The sequence below is a fragment of the Ixodes scapularis genome, unplaced genomic scaffold, assembly GCF_016920785.2.
Source record: "Ixodes scapularis isolate PalLabHiFi unplaced genomic scaffold, ASM1692078v2 PGA_scaffold6__148_contigs__length_123643588, whole genome shotgun sequence".
In the NCBI taxonomy this organism is placed as follows: Eukaryota; Metazoa; Arthropoda; class Arachnida; order Ixodida; family Ixodidae; genus Ixodes; species Ixodes scapularis.
In genome coordinates, this window is record NW_024609881.1 from 87,236,407 (window position 1) to 87,249,580 (window position 13,174).

General features: G+C 40.4%; 1 protein-coding gene across 1 annotated transcript in view; it reads left to right on the forward strand.

The window, feature by feature from the left end:
- The window catches only part of LOC115316681 (venom metalloproteinase antarease-like TtrivMP_A), a 28,087-nt gene continuing 14,913 nt past the window's right edge, over positions 1 to 13,174 (forward strand). Inside the window, exons 1-7 of the mRNA XM_040209053.1 lie at positions 1 to 76; positions 2,566 to 2,723; positions 3,703 to 3,795; positions 4,183 to 4,300; positions 5,317 to 5,358; positions 5,776 to 5,903; positions 6,044 to 6,115. Coding sequence (XP_040064987.1) covers positions 28 to 76; positions 2,566 to 2,723; positions 3,703 to 3,795; positions 4,183 to 4,300; positions 5,317 to 5,358; positions 5,776 to 5,903; positions 6,044 to 6,115 — 660 coding nt within the window. The 5' untranslated portion in view covers positions 1 to 27. The remainder of the gene's footprint in view (positions 77 to 2,565; positions 2,724 to 3,702; positions 3,796 to 4,182; positions 4,301 to 5,316; positions 5,359 to 5,775; positions 5,904 to 6,043; positions 6,116 to 13,174) is intronic.

The window sequence follows — 13,174 nt, forward strand, 5'->3', positions numbered from 1 at the left end:
CCTTTACGCACGTTTTTACGACGGAAAATGTATTCGGCTACACTCATTATTTTCAGCGTTGCTATTGCTCACGCCGGTGATGTATTGACTCTATTTACGTAGACGCTTCTGCATGGCGTTTTTCTAAGTGACGTAAAATCGAATTTTACTTTTCTGCTGCGCATAAATTTCGGAGTTTTTGGGCACGATAAACATTTATCATAGAACTTCCGAACACAATATTGCAGACGAGAAATGACTTGTATTACGGCATGCACCATACCCCCGAAAGGCGCAGGGTTTAAATAGGCTTGGATAGACATACTCTATTGATTGTATTCATTGATTCCTTCATAGTCGCTGACAAATAAGACGCGCAGTGTGTGGCTTAATATTATAATCTTGATTCTTACCTCGTAATTTCTTCTTCCGTGTTTTTATCCTTTAATACCGCAATACTACTGGATGAGAAGAAATAATCAAATGATCGTCAGTCAGCACGCCCTTCACTTCAGTTGTCAACGATTGAAAGAGAGGCCTCTTATAAATATATGCCGCTCTATCTCCCGATAACCAGGACGGGTTGATTCGGATACTTTAATACGTTGGTATTCTAACGGGTGTATCAAGTAGTGGCCAGGCTATTTAAATCTACCGCAAAATTCGGTTTCTTAACCCATCGCGCTACGACTTTGTGCAGCGTTGCCCACAGGCGGCGCATATTTTTCTATAAAATTTACAAAGATTGAACTTACCTGAGGAAAAATTAAAGAAAGCAATAGTCTTAATTCCTGTGGAAACCCAGCGAAGCAACCGATCCTCAATCATTGAGGCGCCCTCTTGTTTGAAAACTGGCGACTTCGCTACGTTTCCATAGGAGTTAAGCCTTTTTTTTACATTTTCCCCAGGTAAGTTTGCTCTTTGCAAATTTTATAGAACAAATGCACCACCAGTGATCAAAGCTGCGGAATATCGTAGCGCGATAGGTTAAGAAACCGAATTTTGCTGTGAATTTAAAGAGTCTGGCCGCTACTTGATACACCCGGTACTACATCCAAATGTCTTCAAAAACACAAGCAAAATAAAATTGCGACTAGGTTAGCGCATACCTAGTGATTATATTTTTTTATAGCTGTGACATAGAAGTTGCGAACGTAATTCTTGTACTTTTAACCAAATATGTTAATTATTTTTTCTTTTTTTTATAAAGATTTGTCAAAGCAACTTAGCTTAAGCAGCGTTCTTAAGTACTGCTGGCTCCATAGAATGGTTTGGAGCCAGCAGTACGAAAGCCACGTTCCGCGTTCTAAAAAAGTTGTCGGTCTTTTTCCGCGCATTGACGTCATATAAGTTCCATGCCGTCGGCCAGGATCCTGGCGGCGCCGCATCGGTGGTGGTAGGAGCCAAAAGTGCGAGCTTTCCATCGTAATTAAGGCCGGGAATTCTAGCACCAAGCGGAAGGGTTGCGACATCTAACAGCATGACGCTTTGGCTCCTGTGAGGTCGTTAGTGGACACTTCGGGATTACTTTGAAGGTATGGGTGCGATAGGATCCTGAACGCACCAGTCACAGACGAGTTCTAAAGGCAACGTACTCCAGAGTTCATCCAGCTAAGGGCGTCACAAATAGGCAGAAAGATACACCGAGGTCATCATACAGGAGGCAGTTCACGTATTTAATGTCTGAGGTACGTCAGGTCTACGTAAAGACCATGCACTTTGTTCCTCCTGTTACACCTACAAATTAAGAGAGGATACAAATGTAGCTTATTAATGCGGAAAGCAATTGCATTGTACGTGCACGGAATGCACAATCACGAAATGTTTGTGTTTTGCCGAGTTCCAAACTTCCACAAATCCTTTCACGTTGTTGGGCATTTGAGAAAATAACTCTCCGCGCTTTTCTTAGCCTGTGTTTGTTCAGATTATATGTACCAATCGGGGTTACCAAATAAATGTGACCGTCCCAAAACGATGTTTCATTCATGATGGTGCCGTACAATTAGAGCGATGAAGAGCGAAACGTTTGACAGATTTCCAAAAGTTTTTCGGAAGAACAGGAACGTAGGCGTGGTACAAAAGATTAAGATTTTAACCATCATTAACAAAAGTTTACAACAAGGTAATCTAGATTCTTCAGTTTCTTTCTTTTATGTGGTATGGCACTTTAGTAGCATTTTGAAGTCTAGCGAAGTAGCATATCTTCTCATGAGCTGCATATTAAGAAATGCATATGAAAGAATGAATAGTGTTAACGAAACACGATTATAACATGCCCCCCCCCCCCCTCCCCCGATTTTCCACATTTGTTCCGTTCGATATATTCACATGAGTATAGGCTTGCTTCCCGTGGTTTTCTTTTATTGCATTACGTTTCCAACGTCTTGTCATTGCAGAAGAGCTTTGTTATTTTTGTTGAGTTAATTGTCCTTTGTTTTTGAAAGAGAACTTTGCTGGGAGATCTATTTACGATATTTTTTATTAGAAAAACACCGTGACTTGTGACCAACGTTATCTTTTGTCGTCTTTACCGAGAAGTTTGTTGCGAGTATGGAGCGTCGGATAACAGGAGCGGTTACGTTCCAGGTGTCGTGTATCCGGTTCTGATTGAAAGCAGAAGCGGCAACTCAAGAGGCGCTGTTCGACTTTCTAAAGACTACGTCATAGACTTGGAAGAATCCAGTGTTTTAGGGAACCGTCTGTATTTTTCCGAGGCTAGGTATGGAGAGGTGAATCACGAATTGGTAAGGAAAGATTACCTTTTACAAGAAAGCATGCTTCCGCCTCTTTGATTAAAATTCACTTCATTTAATTAGAAAATAAACAATCCACCTATTTATTCACTCAAAAGTTACTTGATGTGTCCGCTAGTCCCTTTAGAGGTTTTCGTACATTTGAATGTGCCATTCAAGCAGAATTGTCTCCACTGATATAACGTAAATAACGCACATTTGTTTAAATGACGTGCCGACTCCCACGATTTCTTTTTTGCATTCTTTGAGAAAGTTTTAGTTCCTCGATGATTTATGGAACCATTCACCCTAATATTCGTTCTGCGTCTTGCAAAATTCATTGGAAGTAATCATTTAGTGAGTTTTTATAAAATGCCTTAGTTTGCAAAAAAAAAGCATGAGCAATTCCAGTCTGTGAAGGTGGATGACCAGCGAAGCTGTTTAGCACATGACAGAGACGTGTCAAAGAATTTTGAACAAAAGTACGTCGAGATTAATTGTCTTGATGGATGGTCATCGTGATGACCCGAAGGAAAAAAGACCCCCGCCGCGACCGCCACCCGGCGGAAAGTAGACACGCGCGATGGGATCGCCAATCCGGGAGTGCGGAAGGAACGGAAACTAGGCTCGCAAGCGCTTGGCGCCACTACAAGGAGAGGGCGGGTGCGAGAGTAGACATAGCTGACGCGGGTCGCACAGCGCAAAATCTTTTAGAAACCTTCATTATCTACCTGAGAGTCTGCTGATCTTGAAAATGGAGCCCATTGATGACTAATCTACTGTGATTGATTGTGATTAGACAAAAGCTTTTGCGTAGAATGTAGCAATTTTGAACCAAATTTGGGAACTGAGTTTTTGTTCACGCACACAAAAAATCCACGAAACCCTAGCCATAAATAGCTTGGCTATACAAGTAACCGTTTAGCATTTCAGCTGCTAGTGTTATGAAGATCACTCCAGAGTAATTTTGCTCATAATATGTTTTTTTCAGATGGATACTACAGACATACGTAATAGTGTTTATGAAAATTCGAAACACAAGGCTTCCTTTACAATTACTGAAACAAATATGGGAATTGAAATGGTATGTACAAATATTTTTGAAGTATATATTTGTATAGGAACAACGCATGTGATTATAGAAATGAACAGGTGTTTATGGAATCGTTACTTATAAATCCTGTATTTGTTAACTACATAGATTTTCGTGAACATTTTATAAACCTGCAGCGCTTTTTTAAGTTTCGCAAAAATGAAAGTGTATTAAGCATGTTGGAAGTACACACCACCGCAGCGTCTAAAAATCGTTATTTATGAGAACTTTAAATTATATATTTAGAATACTTTCTCCATAAATAGCTTCCTCACCAATTGAATTTTTATTAAGGATAAATTATTTGTTTAGCCATTCACAAACGGTCTGCAACGGGCAATGCTTGCACTATTCAGAAATCTTTCTCTTTTTTAACAGGACGGATACCTAAACTTTACACACGGAATTGAGCCATTGCGAATACATGACAAATCCGGCCGAATCCCTCACAGAATATTTCCGCTCCCGACGCCTGAGGAGGCGATCCACTTGGAAAGTAAGTGACAGAATCAGTCACTACACTAGATATTTCATGAAAATTCGATCTTGAAAGGCTAGACTTAGCGAAGCAAAAATGATTAGAAATTTTGAACGTACGACCGAATTCCTTCCTTCAGCGTTCGCTTCGCGTGCGGTGTCAATGCTGGTACGGTCTCAGTTATTTGCCATTTATTCTCTCGATGAATTAATTTACCTGCCGTTCTTTTCTATAACACATTCTATTTAATGGGTGGCGAAATGAGCGAATTAATTGATTATCATTGGAAAATAAAAGGTGAAGTGCTTGAAAAGGCGACAGCCCCACAGTATTTCCTTATTTTTTTTTTACTTGCACCATTTGAACGTCTCCTGTATTAGTGACCTGAGTATGTAATCCGATGTTCAGAGTATTCAAAGTATCACAGTATGTATGATCTCAAATCGTACCAATAATTAGCACTTTCTGAGCTAACGGAAGGGGTCACTGGTTTGGCAGTCGGAAAAAAGTTATGATATCCTTATATTCAAGTTAACACACCTTAAGTGCGTTCAAAGTTGCCGTTCACTTTTTCCTGAATAATTTAATTGGTAGCACTCAACAGTTCCGAAACAATATGTTTCTACAAATGATTTTTCGGACGCGGAATACACTGACAATTATAACGTGTCTTATGTTTTTACTTAATTATACCTACTTTTTAGGTAACACATAAAAAATATCACTTCGTCGTCTTTTCTTTCAAACAAAAATATTATCTACTTTATTTCGGCATGGTTCGGTCTTGAGGTGATGGTATTTAGAAAAACACATATGCGCTGGCATCGAATATTGTAACAATTTGAGAAAATTATCTTGAAGATATCTCAACGACGAAAACCGCAAAAATGGGCCAGCAAAAAAGAAAAAAAAAAACTAATTGACAGAAGCACGAACTGTTCCTCTATAATTTTGCTGAAGAAGCATGCCTCAGAAAAGCTATAACCTTGGACTCTGATTACTTTTTACATTCAGTATCCCAATGATGTTTACAGTTCCCGTAGAAGACCGTTCGGATGAAAGTCTACTGCCAAAAAGTAAGCTTATTTTGTTTTCAAAACATTTAATATTGCTCAGCAGTCCTCTCAACCAATTCTACAAACACCAAGGAGCGGGTTGAAATTCTAGTTACATGCGCGGCATACATACTTGAAATTTTATAACTATGATGCAATTTTCTTTACACGGTAGAAACCCCAATTTTTCTGCTTTAGGTTTTTGCTTTGAAATAATTCGGTAGACGTCAGCACGTGCTGAGCGAGTAGCTACAATTCGAGACCGCACTTTGTTGATATAATAAATTTGAAAACTTGTAATTGGAGAGACTGTTTCACTATCTTGCACAGAAAACAATATCAACTTATATGGCATCGTGCATATTAAAAAAAATGATTACACAGTTAATTCTAAACTTGCGGAGCACTGAGGACATGCCATGATTTGAAACCTTCTAGGTGACACTGCAGAGCCACCCAGAGTGTGGCGACCTGAAATGTACGTCATGTTTGACAGTGCAATACACAAGTCCCTCAAGGAAAGCAAATATATACAGGCTCGATACATCATAAGGCTAATGAACATCGTGCGTATGGTTTACCTTTGTTCTTGTTCAGAAGTAATATAGTAATGTCAGCTTTCTTTGACCAAACAAAAAGTGCTTATTGAGGCTTTCTTGCTCCGAGTTCTGACACCCGTTCGAATGCCTTATTTTTTTCCATGAAGGTGAATGCAATCTTCAAGACGGTTCGCAAGCCCCGAATAAACCTCCAGCTTGTTGGAATATTCCGGTTTCCGGTGCGTATTTTTTGTCGAACCCCCACACGTTGGTATCTTTAAATCTGAAAGCCTTGTTATTGCCGCCAAGGGTGCAACACAATTGTAAACTCAAAATTTTTAGAAGAAAACAAAATTTTTGTCATCTAAAGTCGACTTTTTTATTTGAAACCGTTTGGATGAGATTCCGCTTTGCCAAGGGGACTCGAGTGAGAGGACAACAATAACTATTTGTTTAACTATAAATTATTGGATTCCTATGATTTAAGTCAGATTCATTTGCGTTATACAAGATTAATTCATTTTAAATTAGCATTCCTATAAAATAGTGCATTTGATCACTAGATGTATTTTTGAACACGACAGATTGACTAATAAATCCATCCGACCACTGAAGATAACGCGGAAGAAATAATTACTGCAAATTTAACGTGCGGTTTAAGTGACTTTTTTTTTAGTAAATTTTGACTTTGTAATGAATAAATCAGCTTAATATTGTGTGGTTACGATTTGGTCAGACGACTGCTCTATGCTTGATTTCAATGCGTTATGAGATTTTTTATTTTGATTAGCGTTTCCTTGATTTAAAAAGAAAACAAGTAATACGCAATGCATCGCATGATAGAAAAATAGTAAATTAAAAAAATCTATTTTGGGATTTGTTTTTGTGGAAATGTTTTTATTCAAAATATTGTAGTGAAACTGGCATGGATTTAAAGCACTTTTGAAATCATGACAGAAATCACGATTTAAATCGTCCAGACTTTTATTCTCCACCATGCTGTCAACGCTCATGTTTTCTGGGTTGCAAGAATAATGTATTGGTCAACTTGATACAATGTTGTGTTTTTCATATGATAGTGGTGCAGAGCAGGTTTACACAATTGTACCGGATGCAAAAATATGTTAAATATTGTGATTTATATAATAGGTAAATATTGAAAATAATATTAGTTACTATAGAAACTACCACACGTTTTGCAATTTGTATAAAATGAGAACGGACACGGCAGTAAAATAGATAAAAATATCCGGAAGGTATTTACCCTTCCCACTTAAACGACCTTTTTCCTGAATTTCTGTAAAGGCCACGTGTTACAAAGTCATGGGAAGTCATTTCTTCTTCTAAATTTAGCGGAGAAACTGAATAGGTGTTGAGGTCACGTGGCGTCAAATTTGCTGCTAAATCTAGTGGCCAAATTAAAATTTCGTTAAGGTCACGTGACGAAGTCACATGACATCACTTTTTCCGATATATTTAGCTGAGAAACAATATTTTTTATAGATCACGTGACATGAAGTCATGTGAAGTAATTTCCCCGCGAAATTCAGAGGGGAAATAGTAGAGGTTGAGCAAAAATCGGGACCCGGAATTCCATTGTTCAGTTTTCTGATGTGCATCGAGGGCGCTGCAATAGTATTGTAGGCGTTACCGAAAAAAAGTAACGAAATACGTTACTCATTGCAGCGGGTGATATCAAGGCCATACCAATCATAGCTGCCGCCCATCTACTGTGTTCTCCTCTACAGCATACATGTAACGTTGCATTAGCAACTAAAGCGCCGTTCACATATATGCGCCCGAGTACGACCGAGAGAGACCAGACCGGTTTTTAAGCCGTTTGCAACGTCTTAGGACCAGCCCCGCTGAAACGGAGCTGGTCCTAAGAAGTCTCAAGAAGATTAGAAACCGGTCTTGTTTCTCTCGGTCGTACTCGGTTGCATGAGTGTGAACGAGCCTTAATACTTTTCCCCATCGCATGAAAATTCCAAGAGTTGCTGTTTTGCACAAAGCCCAGGCTATTTTGACAGCATTAACAACTATAGGCCCACATCTGTACCTCCCTAATGTTTAGAAGTATTAGAACATCTGATAAAAAAACGCTTATGCAAATTTTTGAATGAAAGAGGTGTCTTTGTAATGCAGCAATACGGTTTTCAGAAAAAAAAAATCTACAGAAATGGCGCTACTCAGTATCAAAAAAAATTAATCAGCATTTCGAAAATAAACTATTTACCACTGAAATATTTTTAGACTAGAGAAGAACGTTTGATCTCATTAAACATGATATATTGTTTTATGAACTACCATATTTTTAGAATTCGAGGTTTTGCTTTAGATTTTGTACGTAGTTACTTATCTTGTCGGTCGCAATATACGTGTTTTAATGGATACCGGTCCAAGCCAGAACAAATTTCGTATGGGGTTCTATAGGGGTTTATGTTAGGTCCTCTTTTTTTATTATTTATAATAATAATATTGTACCTATCCTAAGCACTCCTGAAATAGTTTCGACACGAGCTTATTTTTTTCTGGTCCATTTTTACGTCATCTAGAAGTTACTGCTAACACGTGGCTCAATGAATCATCGGACTGGATTGACTCTAATGAACTTCAGTTAAATGTTACGATGACAAAATATGAAATTTTTAAGCCACGAGGTAAACCTGACGATTGTGAAATTGTTTTTAAACATTCCAAGACTCGGTGATCGAGCGTGTAATCGTTTATGAGTTGTCAGGAGAAATTTGAGCTGGACACCACATATTAATAAAATGCATGCAAGCATCTTGAGATCTATTTGTGTTTTATACAAAATTAGATTGCTGGTTCCATGCTGGTTAAAACGTCAGTTGTATTATACTTTAGTTACTTTCATCTCCATTACTGTTTATTAGTTTGGGGTTCAACAACAAAAAAATATTGATAGGTTGTTTGTTTTGCGAAAATAAAAGTTATAGGTTGTAAAGAAAACCTTCAGCATACTGACCACACAGCACCGTTCTTTTGGAGCGCAGATCTTAGACTCCCGTTTTTGGCTTGAGCGGCGTCGGCGTCGCCGTCGGCGTAACAGTAAGGCACGTGACCCCCGTGAGGTCGCGTGACCCCCGTGAGGTCACGTGACCCGGGTGGCATCACGTGACCTCCGTGAGGTCACGTGACACCGGTGACGTCACGTCACCTCGTGAGGTAACGTGACCCCCGTGAGGTCAGTTGACCCTGTGAAGTCACCTGATCCCCATGAGGTCACGTGACTCCAGTGAGTCCACGTGACCCCGGCGACGTCACGTCAACCTTGTGAGATAACATGACCGCCGTGAGGTCACGAGGGTCACGTGACCTCACGGTTACGCCGATGGCGTCGGCGTCAACGGCGCCATCGGCGTAACCGTGAGGAGTGGCAGGCAAGATGAGGAGGTGAGGAGGAGGAAGGAGTATACGCTTCCCTCAGTACCCTTCCCTCCTCCTCCTTGAGAGCAGCGCACTAATTCGGTTTTAGAGGGAGTTGTACACTCTAAAAAAATTCCGTGAGGCTACTTTCCCGCACAACACTCGGAGATCCAATCAGCGCACCTTACGGAGGCAGCTCACCGAATGATGATACCGAAACATATGTTTAAACCAGAAAAAAGCAGTCTCAGCTGTGACATTAAGCAATGCAATCCTGACGTTTTATATTGAATAATGTCTCAACTCAGACTGCATTTTTTGGTCTAAAAATGTGTTTCGGCATCGTCATTCGCTGAGCTGCCTCCGCAAGTTGCGGTGATTGGCTCGCCGAGTGTTGTGCGGGAAAGTAGACGCACGGGTTTTTCTTAGAGTGTAAGCGGCTTTCATGTTTAAAAAAAAAAGTTTTCGTACCACCTAAAATAATTAGTGACCCCACCCGTTTTTTTTACACACTTCTTCCTAGTAATACACAATACAATCTCCGACACGTCTATTATAGAGTAGTCTAGGACGAATTATGGACATCACCAAATAGCATACTTGATACTTGATTTCTTAAATAACTATCCAGCCGTTAGGAAAATAATCTCAAATTGTGGAACAAAACACATCTTTAAAATTAGTCTACAGCGGTACCTTCTCTCATGTCATGTTGAGTAAATACTTTTAGATTATATTTTCATTGTGTATGAGTTGTATTACCTGTCTCATTTATTTCCAAAGTATCAAGTGCTCTAACGATTGTATAAGCTCTGTACAAAACATGCTGTGTTGATTGTTGCATATGTGCTATTGTATCGTCTTGTAATCTTTAATGATTATTGTTTTTGTTTTCGCCTGCTGAGCATTGTAAACGGGTGATAGGCCCACGTCAGGCAGAGCTAATCTGCTTTTGTCTTGTTACCGTAGGCCTAGGGTCTACATAAAGCCAATTCAATTCAATTACTTGAAAATAAAAGGAACGCGTTACAGTTACCGATATAAAGTAACGCACATTATCTTGGCGTTACTTTTTTTAGTTTTCACGTTAAAGGTATACTTAATCGCTGTATTTCTAGAAACATTATGTCTATGCAGAGAGTTAACATAATTACTTTGTTTTTTTATGGCTTGACACAAACACTCACAAAAAAACGCGAACAAAACTAAAGATCACTTAGCTTGGCGCCTGGAAGCACGAGAAAACTTTTGTGTAACTTAGTTTTAAGTTTTAGGAAGTAAAAGTAACCAGTAACGTAAATCCGTCACCCGTTACTCGAACTGCGTAACGTAGATACATTACCCGTTACTGTTTTGAAAAAAGTAACAAGTACGTTACGCGTTACCGAAAACAAGTAACGCGTTAGCGGTAACGTCGTTACTTGTAACGCGTTACCCCAACACTGGCGCTGAGTCATAAAACGCTGGACCGTCTTTGTGTCAAAACAGAGAACTCTATGTCCCCCTCGCACTAAAAAAAAAAACCCAAAAAACATTGCACTCCGAAGCAGAACACGATTCAATCAACAGTGAGACATCAGTCAGGGGCGATGTCCGGGTTTGTATAAAAGAAACGCAGAGAAGAAATGCGCCTTTACCTTGAAGGTTACATATGTCACAAACAGCGGCAGAAAGCAAACGGGATGGTTTCGTCTCGTTGCCGTTACAATTCATAAGGATGCGCGGCTTCGATTTTGGCTGAAAAGGACAACGTGAAAAGCAGATCCCGTAAGTTGCTCTATTCGAGTTGTGTTTGACGGTCTGTTTATGCATGATAGAAACCACTGCTATTTGTATCGTTTCTTACTTAATCTTACTAGCGCCACCAGGAACAGGCTTAAGGGCCGTTAACATGCAATTGCACATTTACGCTCCTTTTACTTATAGGCGTCCATAACCATGCAACAGACGAGCCGAGGCTTGTGAGAAACCAGCTGCGCTTGGCGCTGAAAACATCAGCAGCACACAACTCGAATACGCCCATGCCAAGGTTGTTTAACGAGGAACTTCTCCAAACCTGCTCAGCAGTTTACTTCCAAATTATTATATCTATCACGCCTCCGAATTATCAGGCAAAGTTCGCTATACGAAATCACTACATTTATTTTAGGTGCCAGATGAAAAAGCAGCAGATGTGCCCACGTTTGCCAGCCTGAAGGATTTGATGTATCGAGAATGGCGCTCCGCGCAGCCACCGGTTCCTTCATCAGCTGACACTCCGCAAGACAACGACGCCCACAAAAAGAAAAAACTAGCAGAGCCCTTCTTGATCATCGACGACCGCAGAGACCCTCGTCTTGAATAGTTGTCTTCGCAACACGAGATGGCATGCAACGGCTGTCGTCAGTTAAAATTACTTTTTTTTGCGGACGGGACATTTTTTGTTGTACCTTACATGTGTGACCAACTTGTAACTCTGCAAGTTGTAGCTGACGGAGTGCTTAGCGCAGGCGTTTGCTTTTTGTTGTCGGGTCGGCTAGCTACAAATTTATGCCCGTGCGTTTGAAGGGCTATAATTACATTCACATCTGCTGGGATTCCTTCCTTGACCCCTGCAAGTTTCGTGATGGATTTTGAACAGGCGCTTTTTGGTGGTCTGCGCATCGTGTTTCCCCAAGCTGCTCATTGAGGGTGCCATTTTCATTTTTGCGGAAAAAATGTGGGCTTCCGTTCAGGGTTGCTGGGCTCCAAAGCGCATACTGAAGAAACAGCCAGCTAAGGGCGCCCATTCGTAAGCTCGTGGCACTTTCCTTTGTTTCGCCTTCTGAAGTCCCTCGCCCCTGGGCGTTTCTGCGTCGGAGCATATATTTCTCGTATTCCGGAGCTCATTGAATTGCTTGATTACTTTGACGGAACATGGATGAGGACATTTTCCAACTGGAGCGGTGGCACCATCACGGAAATAGGGGATACCGAACCAAGAACCATATGGAGGCATGGCATGGAAAAATGAACGCGAACCCCTTCGCGTTCGTTGATTTAATCGAGAGAGATGAGGCCCAAACAAGAGTCATCTTGCTTCAAGTTAAAAACGAGGGAGCCGTACGTGCGCGAGCCCGCAAGTGGGCTAAAAAAGTCAGAAGAATGGCGGAGATTGAGTACGTTTTCACAGTGGCGTCATTTCCCTTTTTTTAATTTTTGAACTATGCTCAAGCTTCTTTTGAAGTATAGGCATTGCCGAGAGCTTTACCCGGAGAAATAAGTGTGTGGAAAAAGTTGCAGTCGATTCGTTGTACCAGTGTGTGATGTGTGAGAGATAAAACCAAGATACGTTTGTCGCAAACAGATACTATCCCTCTAATCGAATGCATAAAAATGGTTTCAAACAAGCCTGAAAGGAGGGGGGGGGGGGGGGGGAAAGGGGGGGGGGGTACTAGTGCGTGCCTGTGCACATATCTTATATCTGATGGTATGTTGGGGTCCCGAACAAGGTAAGAAAGGAGCGTCGGTCTGTGTTGCGAAGAATGGTTCCTATGGTTCGGTGAGGGTAACAAAGAAACCACTTGTTTACGACGTGACCGTGCACTATTTTAATATCGCGATTATATAACACCGTGTAAATGAATAAGAAAACGGACATATGTCTCAAACTGATCGTGCCAATCAAAAGCAATAGGGGATTTATCTGTCTAAATCAAAGTTCGAAAATCGCTTCTGTTCGCGCAGTCAAAGCCGTCGGTTTTATTTCAAAGTAGCCATTTGTTTTCTATTTAAATTGTGTACAACATTGATTTTGCCGCGACAGATGGCGCTGTCAAAACAAAACTAGCTCATTTCTAGTTCGTTTTCGCAAAGGTCCGTATATTTCATTTAGCTTATTTTACTTAGTAGACTCAATGCCAAGTATTGCAGAATTTTATAAACAATTA